Source organism: Sprattus sprattus (genome assembly GCF_963457725.1).
Source record: "Sprattus sprattus genome assembly, chromosome: 5".
Lineage (NCBI taxonomy): Eukaryota > Metazoa > Chordata > Actinopteri > Clupeiformes > Clupeidae > Sprattus > Sprattus sprattus.
In genome coordinates this window covers 13,754,997-13,782,642 of record NC_137924.1, presented here as the reverse complement: position 1 = coordinate 13,782,642, position 27,646 = coordinate 13,754,997, and the positions used below count along the sequence as shown (strand labels likewise).

General features: G+C 44.8%; 1 protein-coding gene across 4 annotated transcripts; it reads right to left on the bottom strand.

Annotated features, from left to right (window-relative positions):
* Positions 1-1,741: 1,741 nt before the first annotated feature.
* rbms1b (RNA binding motif, single stranded interacting protein 1b) lies at positions 1,742-27,313 on the bottom strand. 4 transcript variants are annotated; one of them, XM_080839469.1, is made up of 14 exons: positions 27,007-27,313; positions 22,209-22,387; positions 18,604-18,662; positions 16,545-16,636; positions 8,951-9,108; positions 8,125-8,204; positions 6,844-6,959; positions 6,206-6,255; positions 5,970-6,060; positions 5,609-5,659; positions 3,805-3,915; positions 3,494-3,574; positions 3,241-3,322; positions 1,742-3,115 (listed from the first exon to the last, which is right to left on the bottom strand). In XM_080839469.1, exons 1-13 carry the CDS (start codon positions 27,058-27,060, stop codon positions 3,248-3,250), a joined length of 1,197 nt encoding a protein of 398 aa, XP_080695595.1. In that variant the 5' UTR covers positions 27,061-27,313; the 3' UTR covers positions 1,742-3,115; positions 3,241-3,247. The 4 variants fall into 4 exon arrangements, with proteins under 4 accessions (XP_080695595.1, XP_080695596.1, XP_080695597.1 ...); XM_080839470.1 differs by having other exon boundaries at positions 3,805-3,870; XM_080839471.1 differs by having other exon boundaries at positions 3,805-3,867.
* Between the last annotated feature and the right edge of the window lie 333 nt (positions 27,314-27,646).

The following is a 27,646-nucleotide window of genomic DNA, read 5'->3' as shown; positions in this document are numbered from 1 at the left end:
AACAAATCTATGTCAGCTCCTGTGTTGATTGATTGCAACTACACTGTAACACGTTAGGAGCACATGCAAGCTGCCTGATACAGGGATGTGTGATGACTTCAGCAACTGTGTGTGAAATCTCAAATGCTGTAATTACAGCGCTCCACACACACCAAACACAAACAAGACATCCCACATTCAATCGAAATTTTTATTTAAAGTTTTTCAAAGAATCGAACAGAAATAAAGCTTAAGTAACAATCTACTGGAAAAAAGTTTTTTTTTTTTTTTTGGCTTTAACAAACACTACAAAACAAAAGTAAAGAGGAAGGTTTTTCTTTTCTTTAACCGGACATACAAGTTACCACTGGCAAGTGTGTGGCACATGTAAAACAAAAAATAAAAAATTAACTCTCATATAGATATCTCTATGAAAATCTTTTATTTCTTCAAACAGTCTGTACAAAACTTCTTGCTTCATAAATTATTACTTTTTTTCACTTATAACTTAATGGCTGTCTAGAACATGATGGTTTAATTTAATGAGCATTTCTTCCTTGCATGTATGCTTTAGTTTATCCAACGTTTTCTCTCCCAGAAGCAGTATGGCACTTGTTTCAGGTGTTACTAGCAGCACAACCCTTGCAAGAACTCAAACAGCGTCGTTTTGTTTCGTTTCAGTCGCAGGCAATACACAGAAATCTCAAGTATAGTCACAGTGGCCTTTTTCTCTGTTTTGGTAGCTGGACTTCAAGCCGACCACAGAGCAAAATGCGGCTGCAAGTCTCTCAAGGGACTCGGACAAAACGACAGAGATTTTAGAGAAGGAGTACAGATGCAGTTAATACCACAACTCTCTCAAAGCCTCTGGCATTCAAATCTCTTTTCTGGACTTCATCAGGTACTGGGATAGATATATGTCTCTCATGGTTTAAGCAGCAGTATGTTTCTCCTCTTCCTCACTCTAATTTTTTGAAACTATGAAACAATGTCTAGACACAATCTTTAAAAAAAGAAAGAAAGAATGAAAAAAAAAGAAAAAACACGTTCAACGCACAATGTTCCTCATAATGATGATAATAATAATATGTCAATAAAAATGTTTTCTTTTTTTTTAAATCTTCGAGCAAGAGAGAGAGAGAGGAAAATAAAAAAATCTAATTTATTTTTAAAATAACCTGAAAGGAAACAGCTGTGTCTGGGCCAGCTCCTGAGCGTGCCGTTTGGTCTGGTGGACCGGGCAGGACCTGCTAACCCGGCCGGCAAAACAGAGGAGGAAAAGAAACTCTGAGGTAGATAACTGGTCGCTCCGACCACCAGGTTAAAAAGGAAAAAACACAGTCTTTTGGAAGACAAACTTAATTTTAAAAGCCTTTTTTTGTTGCTGTTGTTACGCCTATCATGCCTGAATAGAACAATAGACAACTTTTTGTGGTATACTACTGTCGCACGATGCCTATGCAAATTCATCATTGCGTTCTTCATTTCATAGTTTCAAACAGTTTTCCGCTCCTGTGTTGTTTGCCATTACTTCTTTAATGCAATAATAACATTTGTTTGTGTCTGTAGTGATGAAATCGGCGTGGCACTTGTTGGATCCAAACCTACTGTCGTGCGTTTTTTTTGTGTCCATTTTTGAACAACTATAGACGACTGAATGCAAATGTACAAAAAAGGCACATTCTCCAAACTGCGACCTAGTCCAGCAAAAAGTGTATGACATCCTGTTTTCACAAGAAGAAAAATGGACAATAATCCAATCTCACGATCTGCCATTATTTACTAGTTCACTGTCTTTGGTGAAGTAAACTTCGGTTGAAAGTGCCAAGTTGTTTTTTAGCTTCCTATTAAAGAAACCTTGATGCTCTAAAATCTACATATTCTCTCAACTTAAAACGCCACTGAACATTTGCAGAGGGTGCAATGGAAGGCTTTGTTACACAACCAAGTTTGTTTTTGCATTTCAACTGAAAATGCTTAAAGGAAAACAAGAAAAAAAACATCCTGCCAAATGACAGAGGATGGTTCCCCTCAAAAAGACTCCAAACCAAAGTGAACCCTTATCCCTACCCCCAACATGTTAAAAGTCAAAGCTAAATCTACAACACCAAGTAATCTAGAAAGGCAAAATTCAAATGTGATCATTCAGCAGAATTTCTACCACATTCAAACAACCAGAGGGTCAGAAGGTCCTCTGATTATATTAACATTACATCCTATTAAAAAACACAAACCAACAAACAAACACACACAAATCATCAGATCCTGGAAGTCATATCACTCAGAAACATTTTCAAAAATCTAAAAAAAAAAAAAAAAAAGAAGCACAACACAGATCAGGGAGATAAAGCAAAAAATTACGACAAAACCACAGCGAATTTGCTCAGCTAAATCCTAAAACAAGCCCTATCCAGCTGATCTACAAGGCAAGAGCGTTTAAAGCTGCTTTCTCCTGCTCTCTGTCCTAGCTCCAGAGGTTGCCTGTACAGCTATAGTGTGGAACATCTTAAGGCAAATTGTATGATAAAACAGAAAAGAAAAAAACTAAACTAAACAAACACTTTACAAGCAAAGACATGTAACACTTCACCATAGCAACACTCACACGGCAAGCACAAAACATCCTTTTTTTCAGGATGTCTGGCTAAAAAACACTTTCCAACACACACACACACACACACACACACACACACACACACACACACACACACAAATCTATTTCAGTACAAAAAGAAAAAAAAAGAAAGAACAAAATGAAAGTCATAGAAAAAAATTATGAACAACAGATAAGGTTACTCTCATGCATCTTAAACATTGTGTCACATGCCCATTGGAGTCCTAGCATTCATGTGACAATTCATGGTAAAAAATAAACGTTCTTTTTTTAATAAAATAAAACATTTTTTTTTTTTTTTTTTTCCTCCTCCTCAATTTTTCAGAATTAGCATCCACTGATGAAAGTCAAATCAAACACAGTCTGCACTACTGAAAATAGTTTTTCGGCTGTTTTCGTTTTGACAAACGGAAGCGAGTCACTGTTGAACCTGTGCAAAAAGGGTGATGTGTCCAGAGTTCATCACAGGAAGTTATGATTGTTTTAGCCGTCACTCCGCCCCCATGGGATCCTCAGTCTTATCTGTTTGAAGGACACCACACAAACACAAAAGAAAATAGAATAAGGGGGCATGCTTTTAGCTAGGCCTTTATAGGACAAACAATGAGGCTTAGGCGATGCTGTGTGTTAGAAAGGCCGTGCCGTACCTCGTCATCACTTGTTTTGTTGATAAGTGTATGGGGAGTGATCCCCAGGTGACTCCACCTGTTGTTGTTGTGGACTGTTTTCCTAAAATAAAATAAAAACGCCATCTAATTATCCTCAAGTACAGAGCTATCATGGAAAGATTGTCATAAAAATGTACCCCAAGATATACAATAGATTGTTTCTCATGTATTATGACTGTAAACCAGCACAGCACTGACACAAACATCAAAGTGTGAAAAAACCCAACCGCACCTCTACAGAGACGGCTGTGGTTGCCATGTGTGCATACTGGGGGATGTAGGTTCCTTGCATAGCTGTGTTAGCGGCCATGAACTGTGAGATGAGAAACAAAACACAACACAAATAAATACATAAATAAACAAACAAACAATCAAACATTTAGTTTACTCTCTTAGACTTAAGGGAACCTATGTGAGCACATGATGCAAATTACTGGAGTCTTCCCCCTCGCCCCAAAACAGAAATGTGAATAATTATGTGAGTCATTCTCTCCTGACCCTACTAGTGTGTTGTGGGGTTTGAGCCCTGAGGGGTCCGCTCACCGTTCCTTGGCTGCCCATAGAGAGGTGACTCATCTGCTGCGCGAGAGGGTTCATCATGGACGACTGCTGCAGTGACATAGAATAGTCCATAGAGGGCGATATCGCCGCTCCCTGGCACAGACACAGTGTGAGAGGGTGAGTTCAGGGACAGAGAGAGAGAGAGACAGAGAAAGTGCCTACTGCAGATACAATCAAAGCGGTTTAACTTCACTTCCATGCATGTGTTTTTGGCTTGCAGTGGCTGGATCGTAGAAAAAACATTTGGAGTAACAGAGTATGTTGTATACATTGTGATAGTGTACAAAGACACAGGGAGAAAGACCATTAGACAGAAAGAGAGGAAGGAAACCCAGAGCTGTGCCTACGCCTGAGAGACACCACCAGCTAACTGCATTGGTCAGGCTCACTGCAGCACCATCCCTAGGTGCTGCATTGGAAGCCATTTTCTGTGCATTTTCTTTCCCCACACCACTACCTGCTCTTTATCCGCATTTCAAATTTGCATTCAATGCAAAAAAGCAGATGAAACTGAAACTGAGAGAGGAGGGGCGGAGGGGTCAGGAAGTGTAGAGAGAGAGAGAGAGAGAGAGGGGCAGAGAAGAGAGAACTCGGGACAATCGGGTGGCTCTGAGCCCAGCCTCTGCTCCATCTGTGCCAAGCCCTGCACAGGGGGTTCATCAGCTGCAACCTCACATCCGCAGAGCGACAGGAAAAATTCCGCCGAGCGACAGGAGTCCGCCAGGAGCCCGCCACCCACCCACTCGCACAGGAAGCGCTGCTCTAACCAGCTACTGCAACCGCACTCACGCATCTCCTCCAGCGCAACACCGCCACCGTTTCCTCTCCCAGACCCACGCCTAGCCTGCACTGCTGCGGCGACGAGCTGTGGGCTCAGCTGAGAGCAGCAGAAGGACGTGTCAGGCCTCTTTCGCTGGATGCACATCTCACGGCTCACAAACGTGACATTCTCTTACACGGTTGCATTACAGGAAGTTGGTTTGATGTCTTGACAGCGGGTCCTTTCTGTTGTTAAATCTGTTAACCATCTGTTTCTGTTATCAGGGTTTACTTCCAAATACAGTATATATCAATCAGAAGGTATCGTTTTCCAATCTACTGCAAGAATATTGGCCACCATCCGATAAAAACAAAGGTGAGCCGAGATGGGTGTTAGAATGGATTTCTTGGTACCTAGCATTTCTTAGTCATGCATAATAGCAGTTGAGAATACATATGCCTTTCTACAGAAACTGGAGCTTGGGGAACAAATTCAGTTGTTGTGCATCACAAACGCCAACGGGCTCCATCCTCACACAGGCTCAGTAGCAGGTAGCCAGGCTCAGGACGGGTTGTGCTCAGCAGCAGAGCAGCACAAGTGAAACAGAGAAATCTGTCTTTTTCCTGCTAATCCTGCAGCATCCAATCTCCCACAAGGCCACCACCACGATGCATGACTCAGCAGGATCGCCTGTCTCATCTGTCTCCATTCAAACACACATTTGTCTTCAGCATCGGAGTGATGGTGGGCATGTGGTGAATGCAGCACACTCTCTACAGCTGCAGTGGGTTCTGCGTAGCGGGGCTGGCGCTCGCCTTCCGGAACATTACCAAAGCTCTCAACCACAGGGCCAGAATGAGAACGGGCAGACAAGAAATTGTTGTAGAAAGTAAACTTTTGAACTGGCATGGTGTCGGGAGAGAGGCAGACAGCCAGCCAGACACACAGACGGTTAGATAAAGAGACAGAGCGAGAAAGACAGATAGAGTGGTGGATAAACAAACAGTGAGGCTGATATGCTCTTACCGGGTGCTGCATGATGTAGGGCTGGTGGGCCACCCAGGAAGGATTCTGTACCTGGAACATCACACACACACACACACACACACACACACACACACACACACACAGACACACAGACACACAAAGACACACACGGACACACACACACACACTGTAAACACAGCTTGCTTTGCCAAGAGCTATTTTTGGGCGTTCTCACTTTTTGCTGTTTAGATCAGCACTATCAGGGCCAAGGGACTTTCTCACAGGTACTTAACTGCGATGCAAACAAGCCCATGGTCCCTGACCGCACAATTACTCTTTATACTGACATCATCGGCCAAACGACGAGATTAACAGGGCCAAGCAGAGAGCAGATATTAACCTGGTATGTGGACACAGGCGAGATGGAGTATGGAGACATGGCAGTCTGGGCAATCATCCTGTTTGCAATGCTGTATGGAGCCGGATAGAATCTGCAGAGAGAGAGAGAGCGCGCCAGAGAGAGAGAGAGAGAGAGCAATGAGGAAAAGATTTATATAGCAGGACACGGATCCATCAGCACAGGACACAGTAGTCGAATGGAGAATTCTGTGTTCCTTCCTTCCTGGTGTCTCTTACCCATTTTGCATAGCAGCTGTGGTGGGATCGTATGTCAGAGTCATTCCGGCCTGCAGAGAAAGTCAATAGAACATGAGACCGAAGCTAACAACACAGAGCACATGCATTTCGGAGTTCAATCTGTTCTCTGCGGCTCGCTCAGCGACAACAATGCATGGCGACATGCCTTTTTTTACATGTCACGCATGCAGGAGCTGTACATTCACCCAGCCAACCATGTCTGCAGGGCTTGCAACGTGAGCCCGCAGTCAGGTCAGTCAGGGTAGTTCAGGGTGGATAAGAGGTCTTTTATGGCTGGAGCAAACACCTGCCTGAACGGATGGGAGTGACTATCTGAATGTGATCCTCCAACCTGTCCGCCCATGGAAAACCCCACGTCTCATTAGGTGGACTGGAGTTCAACATGGCTTATAAACAGTGTTTACATTTACAGTCTATCATCCAGGTTCTCTTTAGACATCCATACAGGTTTTGTTTAATTTGAGACAAGTGAAGAGATAGACAGGTAGAAATAGACACACTCAAACACACACACACACACACACTTACACACACACACACACACACACACACACACACACACACACACACACACACACAGACATACTGTGGACAGAGAGCTAGAGTGGCAGACTTACGAGTCGGGCCTCGCCATCTCGTGCCCACGCACGGCCATTCGGAACATATTTGTTTTGGCTCTGTCTCTTTTTCTGCCCACCATCAGCAAACTTGCACAGCAAGGGCTCAGAGGGGGCTGCAGAGGGGAGATCCAGAGGGAGAGACAGAGAGAGAGAGATGGAGAGGAAGACAGAGAAAGACAGTCACAGAAAGAAGGAAAGAAAGAGAGAGAAGGAAAAGGGGTTTTCAAACATAGCCCAAAATACACTTGACACTGTCCGCCCAGCTTTCAGTACTGTCAGTAACCGTGAGTGCTCATGCTAAAAACGTCCACTCCCCCCCCCCTCACTCATAATAAACAAGAAAGAATATAGACATCTGATTTGGCAGCTGCCATGCAGTAATCCCCCCCCCCCCCCACCCCACACACACCCTCCCCTCACCCCAACCAACCCCCATCCCATGCCATCCCTTTCCTCAAAGCTCTGTGGCCAAATGAGGACTATTCCAGTCTAATAATCCAATTAAAAAGCTTAGAGTTGGGAAGAAGGCCGCACCAGGCCATTCCCCCACGCTCCCGCTCCTCCTACTTCCCTACTTCCCCTGCACTTCCATGGCTCGCTTCACAGCCATCCGTCTCAGAAACAAGCCCACTGACACTGCATCACAACAAAACAAATCAATACTCACTCACTCACTCCCTGGCACCGGGATTAGGAACGCTCGTGTTTCTAGGGTTCTTGGGTTTCTAGGGACTGCAATGCAGTCAGCTCTTACAAGAGCTCTAATTCTATTTGTTACACAGTTATCAAATGACAAAGACATATTGGAGGGACTGTAGACGGTTGTCCATAGTTCTACATCATAAAACATGATGAAAGAGAAAGGATGGCCCTGATAAGACATATTTTTCAAAATGGTTCTCTCCATCCAGGAGGTGAAGGCCTTTCCACTGCTACGAACTCTTATCTAACACCAACAGGGTGCATGGAGTGTAAGCTGTGCTGTCGTCAGAGTATGTTAAAGGAAATGGTTGTGAGTCATATCCATTAAAAAACAACTGTCTTGATTAGGGCAACTGATCCATTTTTTATCCCTAACTGAAATCCACCTCTCTTAATTCAATCGAACTCATTCAGATGTGCCGGCTGAGTTGTAGTCTTGTCAGAGCACTACGCCCACGGCACGCACTCATTCACAGGAGAGGCGATTACATGAATTATAAACGAATGATTTATCAGACTTTGGGGGTGGAGCCGGGGACTGAAGAATAGGCTGAAATAGATGTATGACTTCCTTACCCAGAACACCGGGTGGCATTTTAATAAACTTCCCGTTGAAGTGATTAATCACGGCATCGCACTTCTCCGTGGACTCCATCCTGTGGAACACAAAAAAGACAAAGATGAGAGGAGCCGTCGAATCTGCGGAGGGCCAAAGGGGGTTGAGGGGGAGAGGAGGGGAGCTGGGGCCTGTGGAGGGGATCTTTGGGTGAAATGTTTGTGTTATATTTTTCCATCTCCTACGGGGGCGTTCAATGGCAGTGGACTTTAATCCTGTGATTCAGGTGCGCCGTGGAGTATGTGAGGTCAACAAAGATTCCCTTGCTCTCGAGGAGCAGAGGCATGTGAGGACGTGTCCTGGCCACTTGTGCATAGCTTTTCTTCCAGTACCAGTGCTCAAACACAACTACACGCACCCACACAAGTTGTGTGTAAATCATTGACAGCATTTTTCGGTTGGTGCTGTCACCCAAGATTCCCCTTTACGTAAGCACACTTAGTGAAGTGGCCCAGGTTTTTTTAAGCTATAAATAATCCCAGGCTGGTCATAATGAAACCGTGCCTGTACAGTGGGTGTGTGTGTGTGTGTGTGTGTGCGTGTGCAGTTCTGTGAGCCTCTGAAAGGTCTCATTGCAAATCTGCAATGGAATCGATCATTGTTTTTCCTCCTTGAGACAAATGAAGGTGTAAACTTAGTGCTAAAATTAGACATGCTGTCTTTAAGGGCAAAGAGAATCAGAGGAAGTTTCTGATTGTGTGCGATATGAGAAAAAGAAAGAAGGGGTCATCATTTCAATGTCCCCTCAAACCCCTAATACTTTATTCTTTGACCTTACGACCTCACCTGGCAAACCCCACTCCACGGCTGGACCCATTGGAGTCTCGTAGTATCCGTGTGGAGATGACCTGACCGAAGGGCTTGAGCATGTTCTCCAGCTCCTGCTCGTCCATGGACAGGGGCAGGTTGGATATGTAGAGATTTGTCGGGTCCTGCTCTTGTTGCTGTGAGGGGGAAAAACGAAAGAGAAACCAGAAGAGGCAGAGGGTGAGGAGAAGGGAAAACAAAACGGAAAGTCTGATAACATCTATCGAAGGAGCAGACAGCTAAAAAAAAACACCCAGAACTCTGTGAAATTTCATCATCTCCCACGTTGGCCTTACACTTACATTGCAGGGTTTCCCTTTAACTATCGTTTTCTTGCCTGGTACATTTTAACCAATAAGTTAAAAACTTGCCAGTGAAAATGTCCAGTAATAATCCTCATACAAAACGTTGGCTATCCCTTACCAGGACGTTTAAGTTTGAAAAGCGAAACAGCCTTATAACAGCCTACAGTACCTTTTCCCCTAAAGGGCCGCGACTTCCCCTGAAGTGATGACCGAATCAGCAGCCACACCTCTAATTGACGCCAAGTGTGCAGTACGAAAAGATGTAGTGGCAGTGATGACAGCGCTCTTCGGTTATGGGAGTTTTACTGTTACAGCGGCTTGCAAGGTGCTTATTTATTAATTCAGCACTGCACTCCGACTAGGCTACACTGGATACAATTGATGGTGTTCTGCCCGTGTCAAGTGTGCCAGCAGAAAGTGGGGGCTAGTCTCTACAGAATCAAATTAAGACGGTAATGCAAAGTCGTCTGGAGGAGAGAGTAGCTGGGCTTCCAACTTCTTAATGCGAATTTTGACAATTGGAGTGGACATGCTTCATATTCGCATACAATCTTCTAAAACTAATAAGATATCAATTTGCTTGAGAAGGGTGGATTAACTCTCTATTCGCATAAGGTATAATGTGACTGGAAACGGGGGAATCTGAATTTGTTGCAATTTCATTTTTCCCATGTAGAAGTTGCCTTAACAGCGTTTTGATCCCAACGCTAGTCGCATTACAGTGAATGAAAACACACACAGACTCGCATATTAATTTGCAAATGCGCCTAAAATATGCGAATGTGCAAAATCCTAGCCTGTTCCATTGTGAGTGCAGACAGGTGACTGCGTGAGCTGGATTCTCTGTCACGGTCGCACAGACCTTGTTTACTGATTAGCCTCACAGAACACCTGGACTGCTGACATAATGGCACACCTCCGGTCACATTTGGCTTTGTATGACTAGGTGACACACAATTTAGCCATGCACCCTTTTCCTGTTCATTCATGTATGTCTATCCCGCTTACTCTCGCTCTCCGTTTCACCCTCTGTTTGCCACACTCTGATGACAACTCTCTTTTTTCTCTCTCTCCTTTCTTTACCTCGTCCTTTGTTGTTGTTGTTTCTTTTAGCGAGAGAAAAGGGATAGTGTGAATAGCGATGAGCGGTGATTTGCATGCAGCTCTTGCCTGACCCCCTCACACACACACACACATCAGCTGATTTCCTCCCCCACGTATTTCAACGGCGTCAGCAGAAACGCAACGCCACGGAAACAGCTCTCCTGGGAGCCCGTCCACTCCCCATTAATATTCATCAGCTGCATGCTGCAATCAGGCTCACAGAGGACGAGGCTGGATTATCTAAGTAATGCATTGACAGAAAAATCAACAGCCAACTATTTGGAACAATGAATCACTTTCCGAGACCACAAAGGAGAGACCAGTGCTTGGAAAGAGTGCTCGGTCGGAGGAGAGGAGAGGAAAGGAGAGAAGAGGAGTGCCAGGTTGAGCTGGGCCAGAGGACCTCTCTGCAGCTATGGTCGCTCCACAGAGCCACGCACACATCGTCTGCTGGAAAACACTGCTCTGGGTTCTTTGCTCATATGAGGCCAGGGTGTCTCTGCAGCTAACGTCTGCGAAACAGCTGTAAACAACACGAAAAGAGAACATTGTGCAACTCCGGGACTTAGGAGCTGAAGCAGAAATGAGGAAAACAGAATTCTGCAACAGCGAGCTTTCTGTACCTGCCAACACGATAATGCATTTAAACACGTGGTTTTTTTTCGGGGAGGAGTAATGTGGTCTGGCGCTTCAAAGAAGGTCAGGATGGGGAATGGTCACTGCTGTGTGTTCAGAACAGAAAAGCTTTCATAGCGTAGGTTGGAAGCGAAACCAACAGATAAACTCGATTATCCTGCCAGTGACATAAGGGCGGGGAGAGCAGAGCCTGGTTGCGTGAGGACCTGCTCTTGGAGTGCAGCGGTGGCGGCCCCGGTTTTTTGGCAGGCAGATAAGACATCTGTTTTTGTACTGAAAAAGGGGGTCAGCAGCTAAACAGTCATCGGACGTCATGTGACCCGGCGTGCTCAGAAAGCTCGCGCCAGCGTGACCGTGGGATGGGATTAGCGTTTCAGAGGTGGTGGGGGGGGGAGGGGAGAATGGGTAGGGGAGGGGAGAGTGTGTAGGCTGGGGGTGGAAGCGAGAGTAAGAGAAAATAAGAGAGTGTGTGAGGGAGAGCGGTTTAGATAGATAGATAGAGAGAGAGAGAGAGAGAGATATAAAGAAAGAGAGTTAGAAATGGAAAAGATGGAAAGAAGTTAGTGGGACAAAGAGACAAACAGCCATAGAGAGAATGACAGAAAGAGAGCGAGAGAGAGAGAGAGAGAGAGAGAGAGAGAGAGAGCACTCTCAGTGGGAGGTTTGAGGTTATGGGGCAAAGAGAGCTGAGATCAGGAGAAGGTGAGACAGGAGTGAGACCTGTCGATCTGACTGAGCTGGTTTATATTAGATCACTGTCAATCACTTGTCATAGAGGCTTTATACAAGGCGCGAATATAGCGCTGTCATTCCACCTCACCATTCTGTGTAGAAAGGTATGGAGGCGGACTTGAGGGGTCATTTTTGTTCCGCCATCGACCCAGCAGTGGAGGTAGTCATAGAGGCGGACACAAGTCTGTGTAAAAGGGACAGTCACAATGGTGGAACAGGGGTCTGACGCAGCTTAGCAGCTAACGAAAATGAAGCAGGACTACTGAGGTGTCAGAACACACATATCTGATATGAAAAGCATGAAGCACATCAACTTTGGTAAATGTATACGCCACGAGCCTGCCGACACTAAGTTCGAAACTAAGTCATTGTTTTTGAAAGTACCAGGGGATATTTTTTCTCTGAGTTTCTGAGTTGTATTCAAGTGGTGTTCTAGTACAATTTTCTCAAAGTTCTCAAAGTGGTCTCAAACGGTGCATTATAGGTGAAGCTACATGATATGGTAAACATGACGCCTCTGCTTCTGCAAACTGGAATGCTCTGCAAAAGGACACACTGAGGCGTAATTATGCCACCTCTGTTAGGTTCAGTATAAACAAGCGAAGCCTGCATAATGACAGGATCTCTGTATGAAAAGGACTATATTTGCTACTTAACAACAGTCTGGCAGCATTGAAATGTATGTTTATATACGACTTATTAGCAAATGTCGGTTGCTGGCATTGTCAAGCCTTCATAACGGCATTGTTTTATGTGTGGATTATGTATTTTAATACTTGTTTGAATCTGTTCAATTAAGTAAGGTTATTTATAAACTGCTTGTAAACTTCAGATATTCTCGCAATTAGTACCTTTTCTTCGAGCTAGATAAGGGAGAACTGCAAAAAAGTAAATAATACAATTTCCTTCAACCAACTACCACAGCCTTACTAAAGTTAGACAAAGTTTTGAGAACAGTCAAGGACCAAAAGTTCACACAAAATCCTCTGTTTCCATGACCCTCCTCGCAAGCGAAGGCTAACAATAGGCCCCGGAAGGCCAGATTTATTTTAAATGGAAATGAAATAGGTGCATGGAGGCATATCGAGAGAGCCTGCACAGAGCCTGCACATTCACGGGGTCCTGAATCGGAGTGTTCTTGCTGGGCTTTACAGGCCTGGGCTCCATGGCTTCAGAGGGCCAGTTGCCATGGCGACCTCCAATTATTTACTTCCTTTTCTTCTGTCCAAGAATGTAAACTACCTTGTTCCCACTCATTACCGAGCTGTTGCCCTTTGAAGACCAACAATGTGAAATCTCCATCCAATTGACTCCCACCACAACCAGGGAGTCACAAAAAGTTCACTTTTAACACAATTGCCAGAGCTCTGTGGTCCATCCAACCAATGTCACAGTCTGCAAATCACATATTCACCCAAAGAGCCAGCAGGAGGTATATGAGACCAAAAAAAAGAGAAAGAAATAAAAGAATTGTGACTAATTGTGAAAGAAAGGAAAAAAATATCAGCCTGGAAAACCTGCACAGCTGCAAATCCTTTCCCTTAATCTCCTCTCATTATGTTTTTTTCCCCTCTTTCTCTGACCCCTTTCATTCTGACACAAGCTGGTGTGACTTCCCCTCAGGAATGAACCTTGCTTCCTGAATGAGTGTGCAAGCGGTTAGCACCGGTAAAAAAGCCGCTTCATAAGAACTCTGAGTAACTCCCTTTTACGCAAACCCTAATCGCACTCCTCCCATAACTGGTGCTTCCCCGAAACCAAAAAGTCAAAGTCAGCTACATGCCTCTTAACTCACGCATTCACTCAGACACTATTATTGCCCATGAGGAAAGGAACGTAGTGAGTGTGAGGGAGCCTTTAAGAAACAGTATTCCCCTATGGCAGTGAGCATGGATCAGAGTGTGTGAGGGGGCTGTGGGGGATGAGCGTGCTCTTCAGAGCTCTCAGTGAGCCAGGGACACGTGTCCCCTGGGAGGATTCCTTTCCTCATGCGTCACCCTGTTGTCAACACTGTCTGTGTGTGTCGGTGTGTGTGTCTCTGTGATGTGGAATGGGCGGATACCCGCAGTTATGAGTCAAACTAAAATATTTTTTGCGGGCAAGTCGACTAAATTAAGTTTTTGCAGCTTAGTCACATATAACTTAAAGAGTAATATCAATATTTAAGAAATAATTTACAAAAGCATCATTGGCTGAAGGAATCAAATTGAAAGAAGATGCAGCGTATGTTTACCACTGACAACTGCATGTGTGTGTGTGGAGAGATGCCGGAAAACAGTGCGGGAAAAGCTCAAATCAGGAGAGTACAGAGACACACAATGACGAAAGTGTGTGAAGATGCAAAGATGACAGCAGCATTGGGGACAATTATCAACAGCCTTAACACAGGATTTAGGCCAATGATAAGTAGCCCAGTAAAATATTGTTATTCTTCACAAGCATTGTTGGCAACTCACAAAATATTCAATAATCTCCACACATGGTACTTGTCAGCTAAACTGCCTTATAGACTAATATGAAATGTACAAGAAAGTTAAGTATTTGTGCCAAATGTATTTGACTGTAAATGTTCCAGGTAGGCTTAGCTAATGTGTGACAGGGCTTTCTGATCATGTTTAAAAGTAGAGGTTTTACCTAGCCAAGGGAATGCATGAATTAATGTAACCAAGACTGCACTTTTTTGGATAAATTAGGTAGTGGGCCAGGCAACATATTAGTGTTTGGAGTTGCGGTCAGGGAGAATTAAAGCCTTGGGTGAGTTTGGGTCACTTGTGAGTGGACCAGCACATCACTGGTGTGTGTGGGCTCCAACCAGCAATCAGTCTCTTGGCACCACACTCTGCAGCCTGGTCAGCCCTCATCTGATAACAAGAGGGAGCTGTCACACAAACACTCATACGCCCACACACACACTCACTCACACGCACAAACACATACACACACACACACACACACAGGCGCACACATGCACTCAGACACACAAACTAAGCGCAATGTCTGCAATTTACAGAAACTAAATATAACGACAACGGAATAGACAAGAATAAAGTATAGCAAAAACCTAGCCTGACGATGTCATACTCATGATTCTAGTCAGAATATGAGTCTGATACCGGACCTTTGGGCTGTGATTATGGGGCGTGTTTCAACGAACCAGGAAAGAAAATGCCTATTCGCTGAATTGGATACCTAGAACCAATCAGAGCAACGTAGTAGCCTATTACCATCTGATAGATTAAACTTTTACCTGATCCCTAGGAAGGACGGCAAAAACATCTTTTCAATGACAAATGCCTCAATCGCGTTTCTCTGTTCCTCTTTCAAAATGAATGCGCTGTCAATGTCTGTTGAGATATGCCTGCTCACGTTAATTAATTAGCATTAAGGCTACAAGCTACAGTTTATTTCGATGGGTTTTTTGTGTACACGTTAGCAATGATATAACAATAATGGTCTAGAGAACTTTAGTTAAGACAAACAATACTCTGTAACATTCGTGTTGCACATGCACAACTAACCGAGTCAATGTAGACATTAAAAAGTCGTGTAGGCTAGATAGCTTAATTCACATAAAATATTCCCCACTAAGCACCCGAGACGCGGCCATCTTGGTCGGAGTTCGAATCTACCGGTTAATTCAACTCAAGCGTTGGTATCTGTCCATCAACGTATAAAGCCCGCCCTGCCAATTTGATTGGTCCGGTTTGATCCTACCGATGAAACTCTCTCCCAATTAACCCAGAGCCAGACCAAATCTCCCTGACAAAAATGTTAGTGGGCGGGGTTTGGGCTGGTATCCAGGCTAGCAAAAACCAAATGCAGCCCATGTAAAAGTATGCAAGTTGGCATTTAAACATAGTTCCAAAGCAATAATGAATAATGAAAAATGAATGGGTTTTTGCAAAGTTGGTTTGAGTGAAATAACAACAAGTTTAACACAAGTTAAAATGTAGATATTGGTCTGTCTTTTGTAATTAACTGTTGTGTGAGGTTGCTACCAACATGCTTAAGAAGAAAAGAAGCGTTAAACGGTTTGATTTATTCTATGGAACAGATTGCGTCTTTCAAACCCTTAGGTAATCAATGTGTTTACTTAAGTTACCTGCATGATTGTTGTGAGAACACTTGGGATCCCAGACCCCGGAGCTAGCTTCTGCTCACCTTGTGAAATTAGTGACGCATTAGCTAAGTGACTTTTTTGTAGTCCATTTACCTCTCGGATAGCAACAGACAAAGGCAGCGTTTTAACTACAGTTAACTCAAGCAGTTATTTAACGACCACAGGCAATATTTTGTCGATTTTAAAAAGCCGCATTCACCCAGTTATGATTTGCAAACATTCTGGAATTTGTAAAAAATGCTGGCCCGCAGCTGAAAAATTACGACTTTCGCTTTACACTGCACACTCTACACAATGCCCTAACAAAACATCAACACACACACACACACACACACACAAACCCACCATGCAGACAGACACACACACATACTCATAAGGTTCATGTTTCTGGCCTCTAACAACACACCGAGATCCACCGAAGGGGGACATGAACCCCTTTCAGACGGATGCCTATCCGATTCAGTAATCCACTTCAACTCAGGCCAGCTATAAATGGGACATGATCCCAGACCCTTGTGGTGTTGGAATGAAAGCTGACACTCTTGTGCTCTGAAATTCCGGATGACAGAGCCACGCTGACCATGTGCTGGCTCTTTACTCGTGCAGGGGCAATGGGGTAGGGGGGTGGGGGTGGTGGTGGGGGGAAGAGGAGGATGTGTGTCAGCCATGTGCTCACCTTAGCCATCTGGGCCTGGACCCCGCTAGTCTTCAGGGCGGTGACGGCCTTCTGAGCTGCAGCCGGGCTGTCAAAGTCCACAAAGCCATAACCTGGAGACGCAGAGACCCATATGAGTACGGGGAATGCAGACAGTAGGCAAATAAGAATACAGAGAATACAGAATACAGGCCAATAACATGGTAGATCTTTTGACAGGAAGGGGGCAACATACAATAAATCCACTGCATATCACATCGTGCGATATTAAAGCAGCACAGCAGGAAAAGGTAATCTGCTTAATAGCGTTGCAGGGTAGATGTGTGCGCGCGGTGTAACAGGAGCCTTGGTGAGGGAGCGGTGGGGTGACATGCGGGTGGGCCGTTTGACCTCCAGCTTTTCAGGCGGAAAGTGCAGAGGCTGCAGATTGTGGGGGCCTGGTGCTCGGAGATCAGGTGGGCTCATTGTCTCCTGGGAGCGCACTCGGGCTCAACCTCAGTCCCGGCTACACTAAAGGCCCGACTCTGCGGACACGTAACCTTCAGACACCCGCAACGCCACAGATAGCTCCTCTGCTCTGCAGATATATCCATCGACCGGGAGAAGCAAGAATCCTGTCTGCCTAGCTAATTGATTTCAATTAAAAAATAAATATTTCACAATATTCCAATGTGGTGTAATCGTTGCATTTTTGTAAATGAACAGTGAATTGAACAAATAGTAGGTAAACATACCTCATCATATGCAAAGTATTTAAATGTATCTGAATTGAGACATCAAGTCATATTTTGCATAGACAATAATACGATACTGGCCTATAACTTTTTGAGTGGACAAATGGGAAGATCATTATGACTTTAACTTAAGCAGCCAATGGACCTGACATGCACAGCGCAGCTAAAATATCATGTCCATGATTTTTATCGCATCCACACAGAGCCGTGTCAAGAAAAATCTGTGTCCAGACGGAAACGCTGGAGCGGAGTGGTTGAATCCGCTGTAAAGACGTCATGGAGCATGCGCATAAAGTGTTACCACAGCACTCAAACAGGACTAATTAGAATCGCGCACTTCGTCATACTGTTTTTAAACAATGGTCTGATGGAAATAGATTAAACAGTAATATATTAAAGTGTGGCTTTTTAATGTCATCCCTTTCCTAACCAGCTTCTTAACAACATCGATTTAGTTTATGTTGTTGCTGTTATGAAGTGAAGCAGCATGGTTAATGAGGGTTCAGGCTGAGGTTAGAAGGCATTCACGTGGGGCAATTACGTCATTGGGTTAGAAAGTGTGCGGATTGGGCGTCTAAACGAACAAGTGCACGGATCAGCTGGAGGGTTCGAATCTACCCACTCTGGAGACCGGATTCAAAAGGTTGCAATTCAGTGACCCAATCCGGCAGATTCGTGCGGACGAGAGGCCAATCCGATAACATTTCTTTTCGGATTCAGACAATCCAGGCTCCGTGTTAACATGCCCTGAGCCTGCCCTTGCAGTGCAGCCCTGATGGGCTCTCTGCCCGGGGTCTTGGTAGGTGTGTTGCACAGGGAGGTGCAGGATCTGTCACTTCAGTCCAAGGTCCTCCCATAGCACTCACAGCCCAACAATCAAGGCCGGGACCAAAAATAACCCCAGGAAGGGGGGACACTGAGAGCTTGGGGTGGGGGTAACAGGAGACCTCTGCCTGGGTCTTTGCCTGTCGCCTGATTCATCCGGTTAATCAGACCCTCCGGGCAGCTAAATGAAACAGAGCAGAGGAGGCCAAGCTCTGGAGCCACTTACTGGCACAATACCTACAAATACGAGGGTGAGCACTGCAATATCAAACACCATGGACACTCCCATACTACTTGTGCTGAATGCAAAACGTTTAATATCAGAGTACGCAGTGTCAGGATTAAGGACCTTTTTGAAGCTTCAAGAAATGACCCTTCTCAGTTAGTCCTCAGCTGCAGCAGCCCTGCCTAGTTCATTTGTGACGCAAACAAGCAATGTTTTCCCAGGAAGGCATGAAAGGCATGAGAGGAATGCCTGAAACGTGAGGCTGAACACCCCTAAGAAAACAGGACGTACACACCTTTGCATTTGTTTGTCGTCTTGTCCAGGATGGCCTTTGTTGATACGATTTTGCCATACCTGTAAAAAGACCAGAGAGAGAGACAGAGTGAGTGAGAGGTTCATTGTCGAGCAGGATTAGCTGGCCGAAAGTGGGAGTCTGCCATAAAAACACACAAAAGAGGGAGGCTTGCACAAGAATTTATGACATCATTCCCAAAGTACGCCGGGCAGGAAGTTGTCTCCATGCGTGTTTGAGCATTCCATATAGCACAAGACTCCACTAATTAAAGTGTCGTGCACCGCATTTACGACTGCAGGCAATGATGTGAAGGACAGTCACAAAACTTTGTGAAACCAAGGGACAAAAACATGAAAGATAAATAAAATGATATTGTGTTATTTATATTTTTATTATTTTAAACCTATCCAACTTTTATGAAATATTCTTATTCCAGGTACACACAAAAAAAAATTAACAACCTCAATTCTGTATTGAGTTCCCTTCATTCACAGTAGTGAGCATAAAGATGAATGATATAAACCAACACAACTTGCCAGCCCCCTTCCTAAACCTCAACTTCTCATTTCTCTTTTAAAATGCAGGCAATAGTCAAGCCTCATTCACACAGCTGATACGTCACCGTGCGAAACCACCAGTGCTTTATTGTGTCATGCAGTGTGGTTGACAGCTCTGACGAATGAATTTAGCACTGGCCACCAAAGCACAGATGACAGTGATGAGGTTCTCCACAATAACAAGCCACTGGTTTTGTCAGAGCAAGAATGGAGAGCTGGGGTCTGCTCTCCTGCACCCACATGTGCTACCTGATGGAGGTGATATATTTGTTATGCTAAAATGGTGTCATGAAAAAGATGATTTATGGGGGCGTTAAAAAAGCAGAGGCAGAGGGGCCGCGGTGGAATGGAATTGAGAGCATGACCCTTGACCTGCATTGGGAGGTGGAGGGCTGGAAGCTGTTTTTTTTTTATTTTCCTTTTTTAATCTCGACTCCCTACGATCCAGGGCCACCAGAATACCCTGTCAGGATCTTTTGATATGTCTGTACCTTCGGACTGCCACCGTGGTGTAGGAGTACGGGCCTGTATTTAATGACCAAATAGAAAAAAAAAAAGAAATCTTCCATGAGGGTTGAAATCCAATTACGAAGGCTGACGTTGAGAGCACGTGTCGGTCTCTGCGGGCCACATTGACCTTCTGCCTCTGCACTGAACGGAGAGCACACAGCACCGGAGGTTCCTGCTAATTGACCCAAAATGAATCAATTACAAGTAACCTCCCCTCCCCCCCTCCCCCCTGTACCCCTGGCCCCGCAGTCAAGAGCAAAGAGATACTGGAAGATGAGCGGTTAAAAAAGGCACGGGATTACCCGTGCTGTAAGGCAGGGTGGGGTGGGTTATGGAGAGGACAGCTTCAGCATAATGAGCGGTGGAGACATATGGTGAAGCAGAGAGTGCCTCACTGCAGTATAGTCACTTAGGAGTCTGGTACACTGCTGACAGCACAGAACTAAACAGATCCTCTTTGTGAGTAAAGGCCATAAGAATGACATAAGGAAACTAAAGGGGCACAGAACAAGCCTCTTGACCCATCAGCACTTGTCCATTTAAAAAAAAAAAAGCATCCATCAGAATTTGTTGGAGGAGTGGATGAAAGTGGAGAGGCCAATCAGAATGGCTGCTGGGGGGAACGGTGTAGGTGCTCTCCCGTTTCACCCGCTGGGTCTCCTTCTAGACCCTACCGCTCTGTTCCACAGTCACCGGAGCTCTGCTGCTCATCGTCGTCACTGTGCTGATTAATCTCCAGACAAACAATTAGCAAGACTGAAAACTAAACTGAGTCAACCTCCCAGGACTCAAAACTCCCCTTCGTCAAATATGAACTCTGTACATGTCGTCTGTTAGGCCAGGAGGATCAGGACAGACGGCATTTAGCGCTGGAGCGGGATGGGGCAAACCCAAAAGTCAAAGGGTAAAACCGCTTTAACTATCGAGACAGGATTAGGGCTAAGTCCATCTAACGTTTAGAGCAGCACAAACTCCTCACACTTACTTTAAACTCCCAAGTGCTAATCCTAATTCTTCAAAAGGCAAGTGCTGTCCAAAGGGTAGGTTAACCACAGTGTACCACGGCTCGATAAAGCTGGCACGCGAGACGGAAACCAATGTTACCTGAATACCCGCAAAATGGTCCCGAAACATGATCCTCCCAGAATCTCTGGTTCCATTTAGGAGTCAGCTTGCAGCTGAGGCAACTGCTCGCTGTCCAACCAAATGAGGGATAACCTTTACACCCATTACCACAGCGGACTCCAACACAGGAACAAATGGAGCGCTGTGCCTGACTAGCCTATGAACTAACGAGAGAAATGTCCGTCATGTTTATTACACATGGAAAGCATTATGTGACGGCAATAACACCAGGGGTGGGAGATGAGATGAAAACTGATATTGCTGTAACCAGCACCTGCTGTAGCAGCTCCATCCTCCTTGTGGAACACCCACGGGGACGCGGCAACGGATTGGATAGGAGATTGAATGTGCTGCAAAGTCAACATCTCATTGTGGAGTGGTAGTGGTTTGGGGGGTGGGAGGGTCTGAGGGGTTTGGGAAAATGAGATTTCAAAGTCACCTCAGTGTGGTCTTTCAGTGTGTGGCAGGGCTACAATGAAACAATGAGTTCCAGAGCTCAGCGCCAGGCTAAGGCAGGCTGCCTACCCACCACTGAGCGTACCTGAACCCCTCTCAAGGTTTAGGATCAGATACTGCTTGCCTCTCTCTCTCTCTCTCTCTCTCATTGCCCTTGCAGTCATCTGTATCATTTTTCATTTGAAATTAAAATCCAACGCCCCTGTCAAACCTGCTCCTGTACTGGACTTCATCATTTGTTCATTCCCCAAGGCCCCTCCACCCCCACCCCTTCTTCAATCAGGTCAGATCAAAGAGCCCAGCCTCGGTTCCAACCTAGTGACTTCTCCCCTCAATTTTTCTCAAAGTTGTTTGGATTCCTGAACATGATTAAAAGATACCCTAGCTAACTCTTTTTTTTTTTTTTTGCAGACAGGAAAATAAGCCATGATGTAAATGCAAGAGCTGCAAGCGCGCAACCACACACACACACACACACACACAAAATACACCTTCATCTTTCCCTTGTAACTGGGGCTTGGTGTGCGCTGATTGGATTCACATTGTTCTGAAAGATGGATGTGAGAGGAAATAAATGACTGGTGACCTAATCAATGTATCTTTCTAGAGGTCAGGTAGAAAAATAACTCTACATCATTCCTGATAAAGTGTATTTAGTGAGGCTCTTAACGATGGATGCATGTTTTTTTTCCCCCCTTTACTATGCTTGGCACTTCAGAGTTCAAGGACAAAAGGACTACAGTGCTACAGGACAGACTACAGAACAAACACTGACACTTCTATCAAATCTAAACCCAGAAGGACAGCTGTGAGGATTTTTATCCCCCCGCCCCTTCTTTTCACACCAAACCTCTCAGGTCAAAGGGGGGGGGGGGGGGGGGGGGGGGGGGAGTCGGGGGCTGAAGGGTAGATCAATAGCCAATCAATATGCAGCGTAATGAAAGGAAGTGTACTCACGGCCGACAGAGCTTGACCAGGTCTTCGTCGGTGGTGCTTGGAGGCAGTCCCCTGATGTACAGGTTGGTTTTGCTGAGCTGTTCCCATCCAGCCGTGCTGCTGTTGCTGCTGTTGTTGGTGCTGCTGTTGGTGCTGGGGCTTGGTGGAGCCATGGGGTGTGAGGAAGGGGCCACGTGAGGCTGCCAAAAGGAGAAACACACAAAATGGCATCAGTAGGGGGAGGGGGGTAGAACAACAGATTGGTATGAAAGGCAAACAAACAACGGCTGCCCTGCAGCTCGGGGTAGAAGAGAAAAGGGCCGCGTGGTTGTAGGATGTCTGTGATATGCATCAAATGGAACATAATCCAATATGTTGACCGGCTAAGTGGGTCTGAAAGTCAACCACCCACTGCAATGGGGTCACTGGGCTGTGACTACCTACGCTGGACTGGCCATTGCCGTTGCTACTGATTTCAGACTCTGTTTCATGGCTAACTTCTTTCAAGAGACCAGCAATGGTGTGCAAGAGGTGATGGTTTTTAGTGATGTAAGCATTTATTTTAGTTTAACCACCAAATATCTACATAACTGAAGGTTCTCTCACCACAAGGTAGGCATCATGGGCCCCTTAGCCTAAGTCTCTGACATGGAAATCTGAAAATCTCACAGCACTGTTGTACATCTGCAGTGCAGTCTTCTTCACAACTTCTGCAGTCAGCATCAGTCCAGTCCATGGGGGCTCAAAGCAATGAGACTAGGCTAAGAGGTCGAGAGAGCGAGCAAAAGAGAGAGAGAGAGAGAGAGAGAGAGAGAGAGAGAGAGAAGGGGGCTTTCTCTCCCACTGCACCCCACCAGTGACTCCCACCCAGCCATGTCAAGCTCCATACTCCCAGCATTGCTTCAGAGGAGCTCCTGGGAGGGCATGCAGACGCAGTCATATGCAGAGGCAGCCAAGCAGCCAGAGAGAGAGGCATGTTTGTGAATGCCACTCAGCCATGGGAGCAGTGGCCTGCAACCCCCACCCAGGAATGAGACTACTGTGGGCCTCACCAGGAGTTAGAAAGCTTCAATCATTGGGCTTCAGCGATGTACTATATAGACTATGTAAACTGCATTCAAGGAGTTAGAAGGCTTCAATCATTGGGCTTCAGCCATGTACTATATAGACTATGTAAACTGCATTCAACTATTTCAATAGTTTTTGTCTTTCAGTTGAAACTGTTTAATCTGATATTAAATCATTAATGCTGGTACCAGTCTCTAGGTCTATTAGTAGCAATGTCTTTAGAGAGACTTTGCAATCTCAAATATTAATCCATATGTTTTGTTTCTCACATAAGACAAGGGGACTGTGAGAGGGAATTTGATTTCACGCAAGTATGAAATTCTTGTAAACATGAGCTCATGTCACTTGATCCAAGTTCTCAGATATCAGGCTAAAAGCTGTGTGGCCTGTCATGAGATGGTGACCATGCTGTTGAGAATGGCTTTCTTTCTCCTCTCATTCTTGCACTTATAAAGAGGCCCCTTATGCGATTGCTCAATCACATCCGGCCTGCCCTTTCTCTTTTTTCAATGGAAGCAGATGCTCTAATCTGGAGAGCTCTCCCCCCTTTTAATACGGTTCGGTTTCAGGCACTGATTACAACCCATTCCCCCCGCCCCCGCTTCAGATCGCGGGAGTGAAGAAGAGGATGGAATCCCAGGAATGAAGTGGTGACAGAATTGAGCAATCTTAGACTGGACTTGCTCCCTTCCAGACACTCACGTGCTCCCAGCTCAGTCCTCCATACCCGACCGCAGCCTGTTTTTCAAGAACTCAAGCTGCCTGGCCTTCTCAGATGGCCTGTTGGAGTTTTGTGTGTGTGTGTGTTTTCTATTTCTCCTTTATTAGTCTTACCATTTTTCCATAGTGTGAACAAAAAGATCTGAGGATGAAAACACCGCCCTGCCACAAAGGGGCCTGACGCCCCCGCAATTAACTCTGAGGGCTGCCTTCCGAGCCATGACCTTACACTCAATAATGGCCGTGCACTCAAAAGGTCCACTGACCCGCGAATCCTCAGGCCGATCGTGTTTATCCGGATGTTTGTCGTGCACGCATGCACAAGTGGTTCCAGAAAAGAAATAACAGCCGACTTAACTTTTATCCAAAATCAACCCATTCATGTGAAACCACACACACAATTGCACCAATACAATATTAATCCCAACCTCAAATTCCATTCTGCTCCTGTCACCTTCTAAGGCAGGCAGCTGTGAAGAGTCCAGAAGCGCTAAGTCAGTAATAAAAACAGACTAGGGCTCCTCTAAAAAATCTGGGAAAGCTCCCATCTGCCAGTTCAGGCAGAGGCACAGAGGAGATTAATGCAGGAATCCTCTGATTCTCGGCACACAAAATGCATTCTGCATTGTTGAGGTCACTCTGCAAGAGTTTAGGAGGAGCTGGGACGACACAGTCCTCTGTACAAGAAGATCAGTTGGTTGCACAGGGCACCAAAACACACTTGGACATGATCAAGCTAAGTGGTTTAAATCAACTGGAAATACTTTTGGCTCAGACATTTCTTTTTACTTTATCGGGCTACTTGTCTTTCATTTTGTTATAGACTACCGGTATGTTTCTTTTGACCAAACAGAGTGCATTAACCAACATACACATTTGTGATGTTCAAAGACCAAGGTAACCTTCTATTAGACTTGTGAGGATCATGAGGAGAAAAAGAGAGAAATGTAGTGTAGATGAGGCGGAAAAAACAAACCTATAAGTTAAAGGGTTTATTGAGCTAATACCAATATTAAAAGATGTTAAGAGATCCATCAGTTAGTTCCAGCTTTATAAAGGCAATGCTAATACCTGTATCAAAGGTAAGTGTTCTATGGAGCTCATTTTGGATTGGAAGGTGTTGAAAACATGCGTTGGTCAAAAAAAAAAAAATTCAATAGAGGCCTGCAGACAAAGGCACCATTTATACAGGTACCCCAGTCTCCTGTTGAGTCCACCAATCAGCTGCATGTGCATTCATGGCACAGGCTACAACAGCTTCATTGAAGGTACAGTTCCACCTGTGCAAAAGATGACTTTCTCACACATTGCCCAGACCTCCAGTCCATATCATTACCCATACACCACTTATGCACGTTAATGAATATTATACTGAATACACGTTACAAAATATTTTTTTGTTAAAAGCATTCACTGTAGATTCTATAGGATGAGAGAGTTGATAGGCTCGTCCATAAGAAAGCAGTGGTGCTGAAAATCGTTAACTTGGTGGAGGGGAACATAACCTTATGAGTGGGCAGCACACAAACTAACATTATCACTTTAGTATGCTAAAAGCAGGATTGTGCACTCAAAAGAGGGATTCAAAGTATTCTTCCCTGCTGACTCATCTCCTAAGGGAAAAAGAATGCTGGTTTCATTTCAGAGATGGCTCATGAGAGTCTTAAAAACCACCCCCAATCATTTGATCACCTCGCAGCAGGACAGGCCCAACACCACTGGCCCAGTCAAGACTTCTAGTTGTCAAAGAGCATTTCTACAAAGTACAAATCCTCTGAAAAAAAGACATACTCCATAAAGGTGAAATCGACACCCTTCGGGTACAGTGAAATAAAGTGGCTTTCAAGCCCCTTCCTGAGAAACTGAGCAGAGGGAGTCTGAAGGGCCATGGTGGAGAGAGAACGGCATCTTATCAGCCTGCTCCAGACCAGGAGAGCTCGTCATATCCGAGCTGTAAATACACAGAGCTTCCAGTAAGAGGCCTCGCCCTCAAACACTGTTCCATGCCCAGCTCTAACACTAACACCAAGTGCTGCTGTCACAGCAGGGCAAAAAAAAAGTGGTTAGTGTAATCCAGTGCTTACTCGACTAAATCAACCCTTCAAATCATATAACATTAAGTCATCATCCACCATACAGAGGTAATCGGGAAAGGGGATTGAGTACATTTCCTGCACCCTCTCTAAGGTACCAATCTGGTGGAAATTGAAGTGTGATTTACAGTAGCCGAACTGCAGATTTCAGGGCCACCTTTCAACATATCATGACGGGCAGTCAATTTCATTGACACAATGACCTACGCGACATGGTAAAGGGATTGTTAGAGAGAGTAAGATTTGTTTCAAATATTTAAGTGTAGCATTGCAGTCAGTTGCCAGCCTTTTCGATGTTGTTACTAGAAGCCAAGTCTGTTTACAAGTCAACACCAATTCTACCTCAGGACACAATCATCTTCTCGGGGGTAACGGTGCGGTTTGCACCTCTGTAAAATGTTGACATTAAAGGTTGTTTAACATTAACATCACTAGTAATGAGTTTAACCACACTTCCTGTTTAAGCTCTATTCCCTCACTAAAAATATTTAACAACTCGTACTAATGTAATTACAGTATAGACCGCCGGAGCCATAGGCTTAGTTACTCTACTACACAGACCAGACGTTATTTACATTCTACCACCAACTTTCTCGTGGACTAATGTGTATACCCTGTTTTGGTTAGGCTTTTGGTTCACTTAATTTGTATTTATAAACACAGATTTAGGCACCAGCGTTAACAATTATTTCTATAATTACAAGTGAGCTAGCTAGCTAGCTAGCTGGGCTACTTCGCCGTCAGCATCAGGATTTGTCACGAACATCAACCAAAGGACGGCAAAACAAATGTGATATTTAGCTAACGTTAAGCTGCTGATGATAGCAAGCTAATGTTGCTCTGTAAGTTATTCACCCACAAGGACACTGTATTTCACCATCGTGTAATAGTACGTGAATAGTCAGCTTGTGAATAATTAAACCCGTCGATGCTGTTACCTGTTTATTACGATGCGTATTCCTCAAAGGGTTGCCAGTATTAGCAAAAATCATCTTCTTTTACCGAATTTCCCAATAGATGGAGTGTTTCCTTTCAGAATTTCTGGCTGACTTGATTTTCTCGTCTCCACAGGCTGGCTGAGTAAAGTTGTAAATGTAACTCTATACAACATAGAGATATATGTTCGTTCTCATCAATCTGTTTTAACTAATTGTATACACTACTCGCTGGTTGAATTATGTTAATGACGAACCAAGACAATACATTCCAGAATTTGTCCCAACTTCGACCGCCCAACTCGTTTGTTTAGCTGAGTTCATTGATCTGCATTGAGTCCCCCTCCGAACGGACCTTCCTACTGGGGACGACACCACACTGCCATCCACAATGGGTTTACCGTCACAATAAAAGCTCCTGTTTTGACAAAGTAATTATGGTGTTAAAATCTATTCGTTAACACAAGATTATACAGTGCACATTACTCTAGATTTTACATACCTCTACATCCTGGTGAGGTGTAAAATGTGAATGTCTAGTTTCATTTGTAACACACATTACCCCTATCCCGGTCGATAGTTTATTCCAGCGGGCATACCTAACATTCCTAAGAGCGGCCATCAAGTATTCTGTGGTTTGAAC